The sequence below is a fragment of the Delphinus delphis genome, chromosome 9 (genome assembly GCF_949987515.2).
Source record: "Delphinus delphis chromosome 9, mDelDel1.2, whole genome shotgun sequence".
Taxonomy (NCBI): domain Eukaryota; kingdom Metazoa; phylum Chordata; class Mammalia; order Artiodactyla; family Delphinidae; genus Delphinus; species Delphinus delphis.
The window spans coordinates 80,113,686-80,134,610 of NC_082691.1; the positions used below are offsets into that span (position 1 = coordinate 80,113,686).

Below are 20,925 nucleotides of genomic sequence, written 5' to 3' on the forward strand. Positions count from 1 at the left end.
GCATCAGTGGTCTTTGACCCTGAGGGCACATTAGAATGACCTAGGGAAGATTTTAAAAGATTTTAACAGTGCCCTCACACTTGAGAATCTGATTTAACTGCTCTGAAATGGGGCCTAGATATCATTCCTATTCATTTATTCTCAAACTCTCTCCCTTTCTCTGTGTATCTCTTTCTCTCTTTCAAGCTCTCCAGATGATTCTAACATACACCCAGGATCAAAATTCACTGGTCTATATTAGCAACTGTCATCAAAATAATACTTATTATTTATTGAGGGCTCCCTATTTGTAAGCATTGAGACACATAAATTATATATTTTATTTATATTCTATATACATACGTATGTATAAATATATACACATATATATATGTGTATCTTCAAAGCAACTAATTTTACAGATGATGAAACTGATTTTCAGAAATATTAAATAACTAATCTACGGTTGTACAGCCACCATAAACACAGCCAGACATCGAGTCATGCTTAAAAGCCTTAATCCTCCATCAAATACTGTTAAATAAATGTATATGTGGATATATTAGGTTAAACATATTAAGACATGCACAACTTATCTTTTATGAGTCCATCCTTTGGTTTTTTTAATTAACCAGCTAATGGTCCTAATTATGTCAAGTAAGAATATTTCTACTGTACTCTCTACCTGCACTCTCCTTTTGCCAATTTGGTCTTTCTACTGCCCTCTACAGATACCATGCTTATTTCCCACCTCTGGACCTATGGCTTCTCCCTCTCTTCCTATCTCTAGCTTCAAAGGCATAGTCACTTGACAAACATCTCTGAAAAGGCTGTCCAGAAAAAAGGCAGTCAATGCCTTATTGAGTCCATGCCTCTGCTTTCAAGATGGGCAGAAATATGAGAGACCTATGGGGACTTACCTTCCAACAAGAACCATTTACTCAACTACTTAAAGTGCCTTAAATCAATAACTGATGAGGAAAAGGAGGTAAAAATACTTATACTAATGCTGCATTAAAATTGCTAAAAATAAAATTTTCATTAAAAAGTGTGAAAATATATAGCCAATAATTGCTGTTTTATTGAACTGAGTTGAGTACTAATCTCATGCTGTATATATCTACATTCATTGCAAAGGTAAGGATACATCTACATTTAGAATATTCATTGTGTTATATTTACTTTTGTATGTGTCATAATATATAGTTTGAGAACTTGTAGATAAATGTTAATGCATAAACCATATCCTCCCCCAATTATACCCAAACAATATAGTTGTTCACAAAATAAAATTCATATATATAGACATTTATTATCTTTATAATTACTTAATACAAACCATCTTGTTTATTTTAGTATTCAATTTTTTTATTGATAGTGGTAGTGATACCCAAAAACTAAGAGAAACTAACGTACCTTTACAGTATGTTTGAGTGTTAACAGCACATCCAGTCTCTCATCTTGAGAGAGATTTTTCAGCACAATGCAGTTATAGATGTTTTGCAGCTCTCTGGCTCTGATGGTGAATTGTGTATCCATCTCAATTATTTTGCCATCAAATCTTCTCCATAGCTTTGGAGCTGAACACTTAAAAATAATGTTTATAATTATCAGTTAATTAAAAGTTCAAAAATAATTTTGTTCCTTCTACTATAAGTTAACCTTATTATCATGTGCTTTATGGAATAAAACTATCACTAAAACTTAAGAAAATTATTTGAAGAATTTGTAGACCATGGGAAAGTAAAACAATTTAGGAAAAAAAATATGAGAGAGCTTTAGTCTGCAGAAGTACAAACACTTCCTCAGGATTCAGAATTTGCTACTAATTTGTACTAACTAGTATGATGGTTAGCTTGATGGATTTATGAAATAATCCCTGGGGAACAAAGCATGCTATTTAGAATGCTAAAAAAATTATCTACTTGGTTCAGTTATACTGAGTTGTATGAATGTGTCTTGATCATGCCTTGCCAATTGAGAACAACCTTTGTGGAACAATGATTACAATCCTCAAGGCATTAGACCTACAGATATAGCAATATGGGACTCAGTTACAGTTCTGTTTCCTATAAAAATAAATCTATAACAAGTTCACAGTTCTTCACAAAGCAGATGTCCATAGGGAAACAGCTGTATTTAGCTATTTTAGCAGTGCTGTGGCCCCTGCCTCCCTGACAATGGCTAAGATTCTCACTTCCTACTTCCAAATCTAGCTTGGTGCCTCCCAACATAGCCCGTCTCCTGAACTGAGGGTCAAAGATGGAGCTAACTTGCCCTGAAGCTCATGTGAGGAGTCCCAGGCTAAGAATTCAGAGAGAGGAAATGGAGTGAGTCCTCCACTGACTCAGGACCACAACAAAATATTTAAAGACTATGTTTGCCAATGCTTTTGTTCCCTCCTACTCAAACTACTGAGACTTTAAGAGAAGATGCATTGACCTAGAAAGAGCACAGTGAAAATTCACTGACTCTTCTACTTTAAGGTATAAAGCTGCTCAGTTTCTTTCCCTGATTATAATCTATCAAAAAGGAGGCTATGTTGATCACAATTTCTAACTGTCCAAATGCTGCATTTTTGTAGACTGATTGGTAATTGCTTTGGAGACCTGTAGTCCAATTTATGCCATACTTGCAAGCATTTAAATCTTAGATTTGATATAATTTAAAGTTTAAATAGAAGCTCATGTATCAAAATAAATCATCAGGAATGTAGAATAGCCAAATAGAGAAACCATTTAAGGCTGTATTTAGTATGACAGTAGTATGAATTTTTAGTTACAGCCTCAATTGACCTTTAATTTTTTTACATTTCATATTAGCTAAATTACATTGAAAACTACAAAGCTACCATTTAACAACTATATTTGATATGTTTTCAAAGTAATGGCATCATTTTCTGATCAAAGGTAAAATGAATGTTGTGCAGAGCTAGGAATCTCCATCAGAAACTTTAGATTCTCAGTTCTAGTTTTAATCTAGCAAATGAGAAGCTGCAGCCCTATGATTAATTTCTATTTTTAAGCCATAAATCTAATATTAAATAATATACAGTTAATTAGCAGATTGATAAAATTAATAAAATTTATTAAGGATTACAAAAGGGAAATAGCTCCATAAGAAAATATTTTATGATTTAATTATTATCACTTAGAAATTTTAAAAATATATTGTTTTAAATGGTTACAGCCTTGTTTGGGGTAGGCCTCAGAGTGTTACTGAAATCTAATGTTTGCTGCAAAGCTCTTTTTAAAGCCTTTAAGGAATAAGCAATCTTAGGCTAAGTTTCATATAGCAATATTCTAAAGTCTAAAGCCTTAATCTTTGCACACAGTTTTCCTCAGGGTGGCTCTATTAAATGTAATTTCCCTTCTTCCAGTAATGTGATCAATACCTTTAGCTCTTCAGGCTGATAAGTTATTTCATTTGTAATAATCCAAGTACAATAACCTTTTAATGAAATGCTTAGTCCATCTACTTTATTGTGGTTTTTTCAGCTGCTGTATTGATTTAACTCTACCTTCCCTCCAAGTTTTTAGCCCCATCTAAGACACTGTGATATAGTAATACCTTGGATTTTTTCCAAATATATTTAACATCCAAATTGTTTCTACCCTTTGATTTTTAACTTAAATCCTAACTTTTCTATAAAGATTCCTAACTACTATGGTTTGAAACCACTGAAATCACTATTATCTGTCCTATTGTACATGTAAACACACACACACACACACACACACACACACACACACACACACACACACAGTATGCAATGGGGCAATGCAATTTGTTCTATAATTACAACTCTATTTCTCCTTACAGGTTATAAGAAATAAATTTCTTATGTAGTTTTATATATTTCACAGGGCCTACAGTATTCATTCATTCATTCAATAAGTATTTATTGTGTTTACTATAAACTGGTCAGTGTACTAGGTAGCAAGTAGATAAATTCTAAGTTCACGAACTCTTAAATCTAAGAGCATAGAAAGATTAATAAATAATTAAAAGTTGATTATGCTTGATGATGCAGGTAAACAGGTAACTACAGTTTGATATGAAGCACTTAACTGGTGAAAAGAAAATAATATCTAAGATAAAACCTGAAGAATAACTAGGAGTTAGCCAGATTAAAGGAAACTGAGTGATATAATCAAAGATTCCTAGATTTGAAGTTTGAGTTCCCTAGTGTAAGCACTGAAATGACATTTAAAAAATCTGTTTGGCAAAGTTGTTTTTATATTTGGATTTATTTCTGCCAACACTGATAACCTGGTCTTCAAGTCTAAGCTTCTCTGATTGCAGGCCTTAAGGTATTTCTTTTATTCTGATGCAGGAAAATGTCAACTTTGCTTATTTCTCTTTCTATGTCTTTTTTTCTTTGAATGCTTTGACTACAATAAGAGATGTACAACAATCATGTTCTTAAATTGCTTCAGAAAACAGGAGCATAATAAATTCCACTTAGCTGCCAACAAATGAAACAGCATAGACTCTGGAGGAGAGGAACAGAAGAACAGCAGGAAGACACATTTTGAGGAAGGGAAGGTGGAGAGATAAAAACCTTGAGAGCAGCAAGCTTCCACAAAAGAGAAGAAATGGCTGCACTGTGAGAGACGGTCTTTTCTTTCTCCTAAATTAATACTCTAGACCCTCAGGGGACAAATTAAGAATAACACTAACCCCCCAGAGCTACTGGGTAGTGATCAACTTTTCTTTTACACAGCAAAGTGGTTTTGTCCGTCCATAGAGGACACCCCTGTGTACTGTGGTACTCAGAGAGAGGCAAGAGCTGGTTGCATTTTTCTATCCCATTACCTGTTGGCCACCTGAGTAAGGAGAAAAAAAATTAAATGACACAGCTAAAGTAGATTGCAGTTTTTTAGCTTGTGATTGTGAGAAGTGGTGTGTAAATCAAAGAGAATCAAAGAAATAAATGGCCTTGACTCTAGGGAAAACCTCTTGCAGAAATTCAAATTGTCTCTTTACACAGTTTGGGTAAGCAGTACCCAAGATATATTAGAAACTGACTGATGATTTTTCATTCAAATTTCTTGACCTGAATTTCTTCACCTCTGTCAATTTGTGAGTTTTTAACATTTGACAACCTGTGGATGTCAATGTTTGATGTGATAAAATTACAAATTTTTTAACTAATGCTTCAAAAATCTTTAAACTTTTTATGGAGAATGAAGGCTTAGTATAGAGTCCCTAATAACTGATTAGTTCAGTGCTTTTATTGGACTAATTTAAAATAGTAATCATTCACTACTCAGAGAAATTCTGTGTCCAGGATAAGAAGATAAAAAATAAAATATTAGTTCAATACACTACATAATACTTAGACACACTGAAGTTAAACTAAAACCAAACCATAAAATTTTATTTTCCAGAGTTATTTCCAAATTATGGGAAAGTAAATATTCTCTTTACATATCTATATGTTATGGTGCTAAATGTGGATCTTAAAATCCGCATCATGGCCCTGGTTGTTAGCGTTAACATTTGAAAAAACTCTGACCTTATCTAGCCTCAGGGATTACTTATAAGCTGTTTTTTCTTAGCAATCAAAAAAACTGTAGAATAAGTTACTTCAAGTTTCATGAAATCAACACTGACTCCTCCTGAATATTTATTGGAGACAATGCTAGGCATGGGTAGGGTGGGATAGGCATAAAACAGAATAGAACTGATATAACTATTTACAACAAAAGACTATAAAATCTACCTTAACTGTTTTCTATGATGTTTATCATGGCACCATATACAAAAAGGTGATTTAAATGACTTTGTATTAGAATAACAAAGATTTCACAACTTACTATAACAGGTTAAAAGCAGGTCAAAAGTCACCGTTGGTCAATATTTTTAAAGAATGGACTAATTAGGGTATGTAATGGACTGGGGATTGACCTCAAGTGCAGCTGTTCCATTCCGTGGTTGTGTTTTGTCTTGCCCTGTATAACACTTTGGTCAAAACTGAGGTAAAATTCTCTTGTATCAGCTAAAATGTCCATTTCCTCTAAGTCTTAGCCTGGGGATTGGTGAGATTAACTGGTTTATCAGCTGGGGTGACCACAGGTTCAGAACCCCAATTCTAAAACCTATGACCCACACAAAAACCTATGACCCACAAAAAAGCCTTTCCCTTGATTTCTACAAGTTTTTGTGGCTAACTTTTCCATCCTTCCTGTCATCTTCTGATCCTGCATCTTTGTGTGCTGCCCTGAATCAGTCATTAAGGCCCAGTCATTTCTCTTGCTCCTTTTCCTCTTATGAAAAAAAAAAAAAATCATCTTGCACTTAATATTTCAATTATTAGTGATATAATTAATGAAGTTACAAGAAGCCACATTGTGTCCCACTGCCTTCTAACTGTCCTCCCTCTACTCTCTCTCCTGGCAACACTCGAAAACTTCCGTTTTCCTGGGATAGAGCAATTCTTCCCATACTCAGGATCCTTTAGGGTCTCAGATTCTACCCCACAACGTATCAAAGTATTTACCAAAAAAAAAAAAATCTTCCTTCCTCACAGGAATTCTCATGAACAAAATCTCCCCATCTCATCTTTTTTGGCGACATTTAAAGAACTTCTTACAAAGTTATACTTCATGACAGAGAGTAATCGTCATCAACTGGCTCCAGAGGCGCTTTTATATGTTGGGACTTGATCTACCTTTGGACTCTCTATAATTTAAAACATGTTTAGGGACAATGCTAGACATGAAGCTGGAGGTTGGGGGGTGGGGTGAGGGGTGTGCAGGCATAATGAAGAATAGACATTGTATAAGTATTTACAACAAGAATTTAAAATCGCTTACAGGAAACAAAGCAGCAGATGAAGCACAAGCAGGAAGTCCTGTACAAGGTTCAGCCTTAAATAGGGAAGGTAAGTACCACCCATCTTCCCTGTCCATTGGCACCTGAGAGGCCTCCAGCTCTTTCTTGTGCCCTGGGTCCATGCTGTCCTCTTAAGGTTAACAATCAGACACATAAGGAACACAGTTCCCAGTGATGAAGCTGGATTCAACATAGAGCAACTTGCTAAAGGAATAAGTTTAGTTCAAAATATGACTCTGGAGAAGTATGAATATTATGGCTTCCATACAGTAGAACTCAGCTATTCTAGAATGAAGATATTCAAGAATTTGAAATGATAGTATCTACACTGCATATTTTCTCATAGTACCTGAAATATAAAATTACAAATCATTGGGGCTTCCTTGGTGGGGCAGTGGTTAAGAATCCACCTGCCAATGCAGGGGATATGGGTTCAAGCCCTGGTCCGGGAAGATCTCACATGCCACAGAGCAGCTAAGCCTGTGTGCCACAACTGCTGAGCCTGTGCTCTAGAGCCCACGAGCCACAATTAGTGGAGCCTGCACATCACACTACTAAAGCCTGTGCTCCGCAACAAGAGAAGCCACTGCAATGAGAAGCCGGCACACCGCAACGGAGAGTAGCCCCAGCTCGCCACCCGCGCACAGCAACAAAGACCCAATGCAACCAAAAATAAATAAATAAAATAAATTTTTAAAAAAAAATTACAAACCATTATTTATTTCCCTTATTTTTCCTCCCTACCTTCCTCCACAAGCACTTATTGATACTCTGTGATGAGCACTGAGCTAGGATATGAGGCTATGCAGATAAAAGATGGCTCTTGCCTTAAGAAACTCAGAATCTAGGAAGGATTCAGACATGTAAACAGATATAATAAAAACTGACCACAATGTACTAAGACAAAAATGAAACAGAGTCTTATGAAGGTATATAGTACAGGCTAAAGTAGGAGGATCAGTGATCCTTCCCGGAATAAGGGACATCTGAGCTTGTTTTGAAGGGTGACTACTTGGTTACTGAAGAAGGAAGGAAAGGATGTTCCATGTAGAGGCCACAGCAGATGCAAAGGCATTGAGAGCATGTGGTCTTTCTGTGAACGTGCAAGTAACTGAGCATAGCTGAAACAGTATGGCTGTAGTGTGCAAGCAGAGATGATAAACAACTGTGGGATGGGTCAGGTGTGCCAAGAATCGACTATAAAAGTCCTTGTTCCTTGAGGGCAACAAGGAGGGCCAGGGGCAGAGTTGTGTTGAATGAGGTCCCTATGGCAGCAATACGGATGATGGAGGAGGGAATTAAGAAGTGAGACTGGAGGTCGAAAGCCTCATTTGGGGACATAAAGTAATCCAGATGGGAAGGAAATCCAGATCCAATTAAATCAGTGTCAAGCTTACACACACAAGGCAAGACCTGTCTCATGACAGCCTCTCAGAGGAGATAGGGAAGCAGGAGAGGGGAGCTGTTCCATAACATCTCAGAAGCTTCCCATCCTCTCCAGTGCCAGCAGGATCACAAGGCATTCCACCAAGACTCAGATTAGCTGTGGTTCAAGTCTTTGTTTACGTGGCGTATTTGGATACACGCAAGGTCATCAAGGTGCATGGCAGAGCCACTTCCCTGTAGGCAGTGGTAGTGAGTTTGGAAAGGAAGAAGTAAAGAACTGAGGAGATTATTAAAGTAATAGAACAGACAGTTTGGTGGCTAAGTGGGACGTCAAGAACAATGCCCAGGTTTCTGTCTGAAGCAACTTAGGTAGATGATGAAATATTCACAGAAGATAAATTATGCGAGTGTTACAGAAGAGGATCAGTTTGGAGGTGAGGGGTCAAGGAAAGGTAAGATGATATGACTCAGGGGTTGACATGTCAACTTGAGGTTTACTCTGGGGACATCCAAAGAGCAATGATAGTAGGCAATTCAGGATGTGATTTGGAAGCTCCTAGGAGAGGTCTGGCCTGGAACTGTAGGGAGTTCCAGGATGCAGGCAGTAGTTAAAACCACAAGAAAAATTGAGATCAAACAGGAGAGCGTATAAGTAAGGTGAGTGGGGGGCATTTATAGTATCAAAAAATATGGTTTTTAAGAACAAATGTTCTCAAATAACAAGAATCATACAACCAGAATCACTACACGAGAATATCTTGAAGAACTCCATCCCTTTTCTTCTGGTGGCTGGATTGGCTTTTAATTGTTTGGAAAGATCAAGTTTATAAAAGGAAATTGGTCACTATGGAAACAGGCTATTCAATATCAAGCAGGCAGTTTCACCACAAAAGGGTAATTACTTTAGTTTTTCCCTTAATTGTATGTTTTCATGGTTTTCAATAATCATATATCCTTTGGGTCAGAAATTTCTAGTCACTTAATGAGCTGGTGAACAAAAGCAGAAACACTAGTCTATAGCTATTTCCCCCAGGTTGCTTACTATGGGGCACTGCAGATCCAGACATTTTGTGACTTCAGTACTCTACATTTTATCAGGGTGTGCAATTCATCTAATTTCTATAGCCAGCCTAAGTCTAAATGAACAGAGCCACAAAGGTGGTGTCTCCATTTTTCCCTTCATAGCTCTTTTCTTAAGAACACGTTAATTTTATGTGACTTGTCAATCGTTATTCTAGGCTGCAGTGAAAATCTAAAGCTGTATAAGAAGAAAAATATATACAAAATTTAAATAAATATGTCACCAAAATACTAAACAAAATTCACACAAATTCTTACAATGTAAGTCTCTTCTTTAGTTCATTATTCTATGTTTTTAAATTCAGGATACATTCATATTTAAATAATTGTTACTTCAATAACCTTATCCAAAAAAGCTTGTATCGATGCTTCCTGGTTAGCCGTATAAGCGATGTATCTATGTCTCCCAATGGAAGCAATTATCTGGGTCTCTTTTTCCAGGAGTTCACACAAAGCAGCTTTCCTTTCAGCTCCAGTGAAAGACTGGTTAATGCGTGCAAGTTCTTCTTGCCTCCAGACTAGAGGAATAACATAAAAGACTCTTGAGTTTTTATAATCCCACATCTTTACAGAACATTTTTTACTATCACCTCCAGACAAGTGTATTTTATTTTTATAACAATTTAAATAAAATTATATATGAATAGAATCATTCATATTGTACACCTGATATATGAAAAAAAATAGGATGAAATGAAAGCTGAGAGACGTAAAGCAATAAAAGTAGAGTCAAACTAACAGAAGCTGTAAGACATCAGTACAGATCATGTCAAATTATGCCTCCAAGTAAGCATGCACACCCCCCAGTATTGGAAGAAATATGGCTTGGATTTGTGGCAGCCATGAACGTGTCCTGCTCAGATCTCCCTTCAAGAGAGTACCTGTAGCTAGGAGTACAGCTGACAGTACCAGCTATAGCACTTCGGATCTGCCGCCATATTGGAGCAGAGGCCACACTTTTCCCACACTTACTCCCAGTCAATGAGTAAGAACCATGGGGGAAGCAGGGCCTGGCCATGTCTGCCCAATAGTGGTCTCTTCTGTGGTCAATCAGAGCTGACCGTCAGGCCGGCTCAGACTTCCTCAGAACTCTACCTGTTTGAAGATATCCATCCCTCGTCCTCATTCCTTCCCTCTCTGCTTTCATAGGTGTCAACCTACATCTCAATCTGAAGACTTTCTTTGCCTTTCCCTGCTCTCTCTTCCCTGTATCTTTCACTTCAAACTCCATCTTGGTGTCTGCTTCCCCCAGTACCCAAATTGACAGTTTTATGTAGAAATGTTGACTTCAATTGTTTTCTTCATTATTAGCACTTTTAGAACGATTTTCCATTTCTTTACAAAACCCTAATTATATCAGCAAATGTTATAAAGTAATTACATTTACACTTTACTCAAACCAATGAATTAAGTTAGAATAATATCTACAATATTTTAAAGTGTTGGTTACTATCAACAAAGACTGTGTTGCACATTACTATATATAAAACAGATGATCAACAAGGACCTACAGTATAGCATAGGGAACTCTACTCAGTACTCTGTAATAACTTATATGGGAAAAGAATCTGAAAAAGAATATATATATGTATATGTATAACTGATTCACTTTTCTGTGTAGCAGAAACTAACACAACATCGTAAATCAACTATATTCCAATATAAAATAAAAATTAAAAATAGAATGTGTTGCATGAAATACATCCTAAAACAAAACCATAAAATGCCAAAGAATAGTACTTTTATAAACTCACTTTACCTAAAGATTACACCATATTCTCAAAATTAACCTCAGAAAATACAGAGTGCAAGATCCTATCCCAAACTTAAATAAATCAAAGTGGCTGGGCTCAGAACTTTTTATTTTAACAAGTGTTCCATTCAATTCTTATACATGTTAAATTTGGGGAAGAAAACTGTTTTATATCCCATATTTCAAAAGTGTCAAACTTATTTATATTAAAGGAAAAATAATGTTGGAAAGAACCTTAGATTTTAAACAGTTCAACACCCCTCCCCATCTCCCAGCAGCTTGGACAGGTTTAACTTGCTCACCCTGGTCCTGGTCCTAGCCTGTGAGGCTAAACAGTCAGTCTATTCTTTGCACCGCATGGCATTGAAGACAGCTGTCACAGTCCACTTAGGCTTTCTCTTTTCCAGACAAAAACACTTCCCTTTCTTAAATTGCATATTATTTGACATAATTTCATGTCCTATCCAGGCCTAGTTCCTCTTTAATATATGGCATACCAAATTTCTGACAAGATGGAGGTTTATATACAGGCTGTTAATTCCAACTCCTCTCTCCTAAGTTCTTCTAGAAATGATACAGGAAACATGAAATGGGGGAGGAGAGGGAGAGACCGGAAGCAGTACTGAAAATCAGAGAGAGGTGTGATCCATGTGATAGAAATCTCAGGGCAATTTCCGTAAGACACAGTGCATATTCGACTGGAAGACACTCAAGGAGGCACAAATGTCGTCCCCCAAACTGCTGTTGTTTCATCTCAGAAAATGGACCCTCTAGCAGAAGGTAGTAAACCTTAACTCAGGACTCAGAACTAGAGAAAATGGTAGGCTATGAATCCATTTGATAGTTTACCTGTTTTAAGAACGTCTTTGAAAAACTTTAAGAAGGAATAAAAAAAGAATGCTTACATTTCAAATCATTGCAGAAAAGAGTAACAATCATAAATGTTTGTGCAGAAAAAGACAAAAAAATTAGAAATAAAAAGCATAAAGCAAGATGAGAGAAGCAAAATCAGGCATAATCATTATATTGAAAAATATGAAATGGTTCGATTTTTTTGACTGAAAATAAAATATGATGGTTTTTTAAAAATTCAATGACATGATGTTTTTGGAAGGCACAAAGTGATGCCAAAGACTAAGGTTAAACATAAAAGGATGGTAAATATGAACAACAAAAAAGACAGATACAGGGCTTCCCGGGTGGCGCGGTGGTTGAGAGTCCGCCTGCCGATGCAGGGGACACGGGTTCATGCCCCGGTCCGGGAAGATCCCACATGCTGCAGAGCGGCTAGGCCTGTGAGCCATGGCCGCTAAGCCTGCGCATCTGGAGCCTGTGCTCCGCAACGGGAGAGGCCACAACAGTGAGAGGCCTGTGTACCACAAAAAAAAAAAAAAAAAAAAAAAAAGACAGATACAGCAATATTAATATATTGAAAATAGGGGGGAAAACACTCAAAATTCATCCCTTGGGATAGAAGATAATTTTATGATGAAAGGTATGACTCTCATGAATATTTACACTGAAAATCACATCCCATCAAGCTATAAAAAGCAAAACTTGTATCAGTTATAAATACTACTGTAGTGAGTATATTTTATATTATATAAACATAAATAAAATACAAATGAGTTAATCTATGACAGTCAAGTAAAGAAGAATTAAAAACAAAAAATATCTGACACAGTATGATTAACCAATTTAAATTAATTAATATACATCAAGCTCTGAACAGCAAAGTCTGAAAATATATCTTATTTTCGAAGTTCTATGAAGCATTTATATAAAGTTATATAAATTCTAGGAGTAGGAATGGAAGAAAACATAAATCCCCCAAATCAGAAACATCGAAAACTGCATTTTTTGACACAGTACAATTCAACTACAATTAATAACAAAAGTTTAAAAAAGAAATATATTCCCATCTGCTTGGAAATGTAAGCAATACTATCAAAAATAACATTTTAATCAAATAAGAAGTAAAAGGTATGAGTGTCAACAATTAAGGAAAGAAAAATAAAAGCACTACATATCAAAATGCATAGGATGAAACAAAAATTGCAGTAAGGTCAATTTGGGGGAATTTTACATAAGTAAGCCTCATATTTAAATCAGGCACCTGAAAAGTGTGTATGGGGGCAGGGAGCCGGGCAGAGTTATAAAAAGATGTAATGTATGTGACAGTTAATCACAAGCCTCCTCTGGAAGGTCATGTCTTCTGGGCACACCTCCCATTCTCCATGAATACTGAAAGGTAACAGTATGGCTTTGATCCCCTGGGACATACATTTGGACTGTGAACCTGAACTCATTTGAGCCATATTTGTTTTCTGCTCTTCACAGAACATGGAAGCAAAACAAAAGTAGAAGCAGTGACCTACTGTTCTTTATTCTGAACAAACAATTCCAAAAAGTCACTCTAGTCTTTGACATTCATCACAATTCTTTTCAATGTGAACTTATTAGGTGCTTTACTACTGGAAAGCCATATTTACTTCATTAGCCATGTAATTCTTTCCTTTTATGTAGAGACGATTTATTACTTTATTGTCAGAATGATGAAGCTTCAGAGTCTCATGAACTACACTCTGGCCATAGAATCAAGCCTATTTTTTATCTGAACTTCAAAAATCCTAGTTCCCTGATCTGGTTATTATATCAATACTTGTCAAAATCCTATCACTTCTTCGCCAATTCAAAATACTCAACTACAATTTTTGAGCAATTGTTATCTGAAAGAACTCTATAAAGTTTGATGGTACATACAAAAGTGAGAAAGACATAATGCCTTCTTGAAGGAGCAAACGTGTCTCTGCCTCTCCCTAGTTGGATAGACTGTAAAATCCTTCCACTGGGACAGAATTTTTGTTTGTCATTACATTTATCTTTACCCAAAAGCCTGACATTTTTCACCATTAGTTTTAAAGACTTCCTTTGGGTAAATCAACTCTTGACATAAGATTACTTCCTCTTATCTTTTATTAGATATGATTCAATCAAGTAAAATGTATTCTTCTGTTGTTATATTCCAGGCATGATTACTCTCTCATCGTGTTGCAGGGATATTTCAGAATATATTACATTTATATATAATTTATATAATTAGAAATATTTTCCTTCTTCTATTAAAATTTCAAGTTTACTTTAATACTAGTCCCTGCATCGAAAGGTAAATATCTCAAGTCATGTTGTTTCTGGCCCTCCTCTGTTATAACCACTGCCTTTCATGATATCTAGTTTTATAATTTTATCATATTATTTCTTCCTCCTCTCAAATTTCAATTTGAAATCATCCTGATCAGGTCAAGGACTTGTCACTTGTGTTCTTTATAAGAATCCCATTCTGTCTCTTACCAGGAATACATTATTCAGATACTGTACAGTTTGGTCTATTCGAAAAGAGGATTTGTAAATTTAAAAGCTAAATTGTGTTCAGCAAAAGGATTGTAAATTTAAGGGCTAAATTATGTTATGAAAGTCCAGAAAATCCATGATTGATGAGCTTATCATTTAAGAGTAGTTTTACCAACCAAAAAGCTTTAAAACTTTGACAATATCCATATACTAAAAGGCAGTATATGAATAAAGAGGAAGATTGCTTGCTTGTGGAAATAATAACTGAGAATATTTACCTCATGGGATTATATGGATGTCCCCAGAAAGCAAATAAATCTGAATGATATTAGTAAGCGTATTTTACTTCCCAGTTTTACATTAGAAACCTTTGGGACCAGTAATAAATTTAGGCCACTAGGATATTTAAGCTATTCTGCCAACCTCAAAAAGCAATATACTGATCTGCTAGATTAATCCTTAAGTCCTGGGTGAATCTGGAGCTATACATATGTGTATTCAAATACAGTTATATCCATATATATTCAGATTTTGTATTTTGCTTAAATTATTAGTATGACTTTTAAAAAGGAAACAACCCAATGAAGCTAATTAGAAATATGAAAATAATGGACCTTAATTCCAATAAAATTCTCCATTAGATGAACAAACTCCCTGTAAATCTACAGTAAAGGATAGAACATGGCATCAGAAAAATACCATGACCCACTACTAATAAGGAATAGAAAAACACAGACACCAGGAACAGCTATATAAAACTGATTTCATAACTGATTTGACAGTTTCCAGAACTATACAGAGAAGACATTGAGAAAAATGAGAGATTCTTCCTGCTTTCATAAAATATATGCTCCCTGGGAATGATAATAAAAGCAAACAAAAAAAATTGGAATCCTACATTAGTTTGCTAGGGCTGTCATTGCAAAGTACCAGACTGGGAGGCTTAAATAACAGAAATTTATTTCCTCACAGTTCTGAAGGATGGAAGTTCAAGATCAAGGTGATAGCAGGATTAGTTTCTCCTGAGGGCCTCTATCCTGGGCTTATAAAGAGCCACCTTCCTCCACTGTCTTCACATGACCTTCTCTCTGTGCATGTCTGTGTCCTAATCTCCTCTTCTTATAAGGATACCAGTCATACGGGACTAGGGTCCCATAGGAGCTCACTTTTTCTTCATTAGTTCTTTAAAGGCCCTATCTCCAAATACAGTCACATTCTGAGGTACTGGATGTTAGAACTTCAACATCTGAATTTGGGGGGAACACAATTCAGCCCATAACAGATGTCAATAACCTCCAATATTTTTAAAGAGAAAGATATGAAAGCAACCGGTTCCTTTCAAAGAATACATTTATCTTATAACCTTAACTTACATTCTTGAACAAATTACCTAATTTCCAGGGTCTGAAGTTCAATTATAAAATGAAAGGATAGCACTAAAATATAAAGTCCATACACATTTTAAAATTTCTGAGATCTAATAAACTTGCTATTTCCAAACAAGAAACAGCAGAACATACAATATTTTGTCTGTCACTGGCAGTTTATACGCATCTGCTTTTTAAAATTCTTATCACAGACTGGAAGCCTGAATGGAAAAAAACCAAGAAAGATTCAGACTGAAAGCCCAGGGCCAGATCTGTCAAAGGACTGGGGCCAGCGAGTCGCCAGAAGCTAGAAGTCAAGGGACCTTGAGATCAAGAGGTAATAATTAGAGACGAGTCAGAAAACACCATTTCCACTAGTTAAAACAAGACAAAGGGTAGAAGATTCAATTCAACAAACATTTATTAGACATAATGAACAAGGTCCTATCTGGTGTCCTAGGTACAGACATGGACAGTTAAGAGAATGGTATGCACAGAGAATAATGGGGCAAGGAAAAGAGGCTCTGAGCCTAATCCATGTTGATAAGAGACATTTCCTCAAGATAATGACTCCTATACCGAGTCTGAGATAAGAGTGACCAGTCAGATCAATGAAAGAAGTTGCCCTCAACATACTGATATAAGAAAAAAAAAAAAAAAAAGACATAAAAATCAAACACTGTTGGGGCTTCCCTGGTGATGCAGTGGTTGAAAGTCCGCCTGCCGATGCAGGGGACACGGGTTCGTGCCCCGGTCCGGGAAGATCCCACATGCCACGGAGCGGCTGGGCCCGTGAGCCATGGCCGCTGAGCCTGCGCATCCGGAGCCTGTGCTCCGCAACGGGAGGGGCCACAACAGTGAGAGGCCCGAGTACCGCAAAAAAAAAAAAAAAAAAATCAAACACTGTTGCCCAGAGATAGTCTTGTCTTTGATACAGCATATTATCTTATATAGTTAAATTCATTTTCCTAAATTGATATCATTTTGCTTTTATTACTAAGCAACAGGTTACCTGGAGGAAAAGTTAAACTTTATTAGGAGTTGTAATTCAAACTATGCAATTGTCACTATGAGCCACAAGGGGGCAACAGTTTCAAACACTGGAGTAAAGAATATGGAATGAAAACTATAGTAAATAGAAGAGCTATGTAAATTACTAAGCTTGTGAACCAGAATTTTAACTACAACAAAACAGAACTTTAAATTATTCTTAGAGTTCTAATTTAGAATTTTAGGCCTGGAAGAAAACTAAGAGATGTCTCTTTTATGTAAGAAATTTCATTTCCATTTTCTTCCATTTATCAAAGAGATAGATGTATTACTATTGCTTGTTAGACCTAGTGTTTAATTGTATCATCTTCAGTAAATAGCATATTATCATATAGCTATTTAAATAGACCTGATATCTGACACCTAAAATTGTATTCGATTAGAGAGGAAAGGATGACCTGAGTAACAGAGCACATAGTAACGTCCACAAATAAACAGTATATAAAGAAACAACGTTATAGTAAGAAAATTTACTTAAAGTTAATATTATGAATAATCATAGAGAAGTCAAAGACTATTATTTCTTTGGATAAAAAGACCGTATTCAACTAAAAAAATAACTGAGGCTACTTTTAATTTTTTTAATTCTTCTATGTCATCACAAGAGCCCAACTTCACTTTCTGGTATCTAAGGTAACAAATAACTCTTCTGTTCTGGTTACTTCTACTTTAGAGGTACTCTTGGGAAAGCAGAAGCTAGAGACAGTTGCATGGCTACATCCTTGGGTTTCCCTTCATTCATTCACTTATTCATTCTACCAGTATTTGTTGGGCATGTGAGCTAAACACAGAAAAAGAGATCATCCAAAAAATAAATGAGTCATTCATTTACGGAGCTTACAGTCCAGTAGTGAAATTAATGTTAAAAAAAACGTATTGTGGTGTTATAAATGAAAAGTTGGTGTGCAGTGAGAACCATAAGATGGTAATAGGATGTCCCAGTTGCACTGTCAGTCACAAAAGGCTTTGAGTAGGTGATATTTAAGCTGAGATTAGAAGGTGGGTATTGGGGAAAAGCTTCAAGAAGAACAGTGTATATACTGCCCAAAGTAGGGAGTGATTGGCTTGTTCAAGTAACGGAAGTTTTTAACTGTGTCAATGACTAGCACACATCCTATGGATGAAATAAGCCATAAAATCAAATGTGTAGGGAATATATATACATATACATATATATATATTTATAATCATTAGTAGAAGGGAATAAAAAGGTATCTCCTGTAAAGAGCAGAATCAGAGACAGAATGCTGGACTGAGGGGTTCAAGACAGTTCAACTCTGAGTTCACAAATTCCCAAGACCATCAGAGAAACAGACTGGACAATACTTTCTCTTTTTATCTCATGGGGATGAGTAGCAAATGAGATAACATACTAAAACTGAATAATTCACAGAGCTGTAGTCACATTTTATTCATCCATTGTTAATATAAAAGCGTTTCCAATTTCACACCAGCCTTAATTCCTGTCCCAAATGTAAGACATTATTCATCTTTTAAAATTCTCTAGTCCAGATACCCCAGACATCTTCCTAAAATAATAAGGTTCCCCTTTTGTCTTTAGTAAACCTGTTTTTCCTACTAATGAAAAATTATAAAATTAATATTTTATGCAAAGCCTATTTCAAACTTACGTTCCAGTGCATTGTAAAGAAGTTCAAAATCTTCTTTTGTTTGAGGATTATGCCTCCGGTAATAATCCAATTTCATCCACTCTTCTTTTTCTCTTATCTTCCTTAGTTCTTCCTGTGCTTCCCACTGCAACCTTAACATTTTCTGTCTTTTTAAATTGTCTACCACAGCTTTAGCATGCCATCGTCTGTAGTAAGTCTGTATCACAATTACCTATACTTAAAGAAAATAAAATATGGTCAACCTTATTACACAATGAAAGGCAACAATGACTATTTCTATTCCAATTCAATAAGTACTAAAAAATACTGAGAGTCTAGTTTCAGCTCTATTCCATGTATTCTCACATACATTATAACAGAAAGGTCATAGATAATGCACATCAGCTATCTGACTTTGAAATCTAGTAGCAAGTATACCTTCACAGGAGGCAGTTAGTATGAAGTTAAGAGCACAAGGTCTGGAGTACAGCTTAGTTTAAATCTTCCCTCTGCTACTCACTAGTTAGTTAATTTGGGTAAGTTACTTGCCATCTTTGTACTTTAGTACCCTCAGGTGCAAAACAGTGATAATAATACTATGCATATAAAGTGCTTACCTCAAGCCTGGTACACCACATGTCCTCAATAAATACTATTACTGTTATGAATACTATGTACTGTTACCTACTTTTTCTTAATTGTCATTAGCATAGGCTCATACCTTTTAAAAAATGGTATTTACTAACTACACAGTGGGTAGGTTATATGTGGAAACCACCGAAGCAAACATGTATTTATTAAATTGTAAGAAAAATATATATGTCTGAAGGTATATAATACAGTACTAGAGTTACAAAAAGCTTGCGATATAACTGAGAGATTTTTTGTTTTTATTTAGTAAACTCATTTAAAAAAAGTAAAATATAGAGAGGCTAGATCAAGTTTGAGGGTAGAGAATATGCTGACACGTCCCTTCCCCTCATCCTAACCCCTGATGACTACAGAAAAATTATAGAAGCAGAAATCAATAAAGATATTGGATCATACTGAAGGAGTCCTCCAACAGAACAGAAACTTTAAAGAATTCCCTTCAAGAAAGGAGGCACGTGGAATAAATTGAAGAAGGAATTAGTGTTACAGCTCTTTTAAAATTTGTCTCAGGTTTTCTGGTCCACACCGGAAAACCCCCCACAGAGCAAGGGTGGAATTTGAAGGAATCTACAGCCTAATCATGCACTGGAGAGGCAAGCTAGAAAACACAGAAGTGTCTCTAAGATGTTTCAACCCCAAAACTGGTGGATCCTGTGAGCAGAAGGGGTCTTAGGGCAACTAACAAGGTGACTGCTTGAAAAATGCAAAAGGGACAGGCTCCTCTAAAACAATTTAGGTAAAGAGCATCAGAGGTATTTGCCTCTAGGCAAAAGTGGTTGGTGTCCCAGAAAGCTGGTGACGCCCAGAATGAATAGAAGCCCCCTCTCCAGAAAACTAGCTGCCTCCCAGAATCAAGCCTTGCACATCCCTGAAAGCCACTGAGGTAAGGCTACAGTAAACAAATGTGTTGTAGCACTTTGGACATCAGAAATTTCAAATACTCTTGAGTACACACCCAAGAGTAACCAAAGATTTGACAACAGCCAACAGAATAAAAGGTTCCTCATTCAGTGTAGAAGAATTTACATTTGTGTGAAAGAGAGTTACTAGAACAGAGGTTCTCAAAGTATGGTGGCCAGCCCACCAGCAGCAGCAGCATCTGGAAAATTGTTAGAAATGCGTATTCTCAGGCCCACCCCACAGTTAATGAATCAGAAATTCTGGGGTGGGCATGGATTCTGTATATTTACAAATTTTCCACATGTTCTGCTGCATGCCAAAGTTTTAGAACCACTCTTTTAGAGTAAAACAAAACAAAGCAAAACAAAAAACAAGACCAGACTAGATAGAGTTAACATTTTCAGAGAGAAAGGAAAGGCTGTTGAATCAATACAAAAGAAGGAACAAAAGACTGTGACAACATTTTTATCTTTGAAATTAAAAAAAAAATCAGTACAATGTGTTTATCTTGGGGGCTATTAAACTTGTTAAACTCATTAAGGATACTAAAACACAGTTGTTTAAACAACTTAGTTTTTCCCTTCTCGCATGATACTCCAGGGATTGGCCCAGGGATTGGCAAGCAGTTTAGGACTAGTAGGAAGCTCTGTGCTGTATTACAAATGGCTTCCTACTTGTGTTTCCTAGTGGCTGATCTTCTAGTCAGTAGAATGGGGGAAAAGACAAAAGAACTGCAATCCAGTCACTTTAAGAGCAATACCCAGAAGGGGCACACATCATTTCCCCTCACATTTCTTTTTTCCAGGCCTTAGTTCCTTGGCCTCACCAACATAGAAAAGAGGTTATAAAATGCAGTTTTCAGTGTTGCAGCCTCATGCCCAGGTTAAGCTTTACTACAATGGGAAGAATAGGTTCCTATAATCTATTCTGCTGATCTACAGAACATGCAGAGTCTAAG

The 20,925-nt window shown here is 36.1% G+C and overlaps 1 protein-coding gene and 1 non-coding gene across 4 annotated transcripts in view; one reads left to right on the forward strand and one right to left on the reverse strand.

The window, feature by feature from the left end:
- IQUB (IQ motif and ubiquitin domain containing) overlaps nt 1-20,925 on the reverse strand; it is a 126,087-nt gene that overhangs the window by 80,548 nt on the left and 24,614 nt on the right. For all 3 annotated transcript variants that reach the window (XR_009520668.1, XM_060020811.1, XM_060020812.1), the window contains exons 7-9: nt 18,438-18,648; nt 9,628-9,803; nt 1,396-1,566 (exon numbers count right to left, since the gene is read on the reverse strand). Coding sequence is in view for 2 of the 3 variants with exons in the window: in XM_060020811.1 (XP_059876794.1) it covers nt 1,396-1,566; nt 9,628-9,803; nt 18,438-18,648 (558 nt within the window). In the remaining variant the exon portion in view is untranslated. The remainder of the gene's footprint in view (nt 1-1,395; nt 1,567-9,627; nt 9,804-18,437; nt 18,649-20,925) is intronic.
- On the forward strand, nt 19,546-19,605 carry LOC132431446 (U7 small nuclear RNA). Its single transcript, XR_009520748.1, has one exon. It is a non-coding gene; the product is annotated as a U7 small nuclear RNA (small nuclear RNA).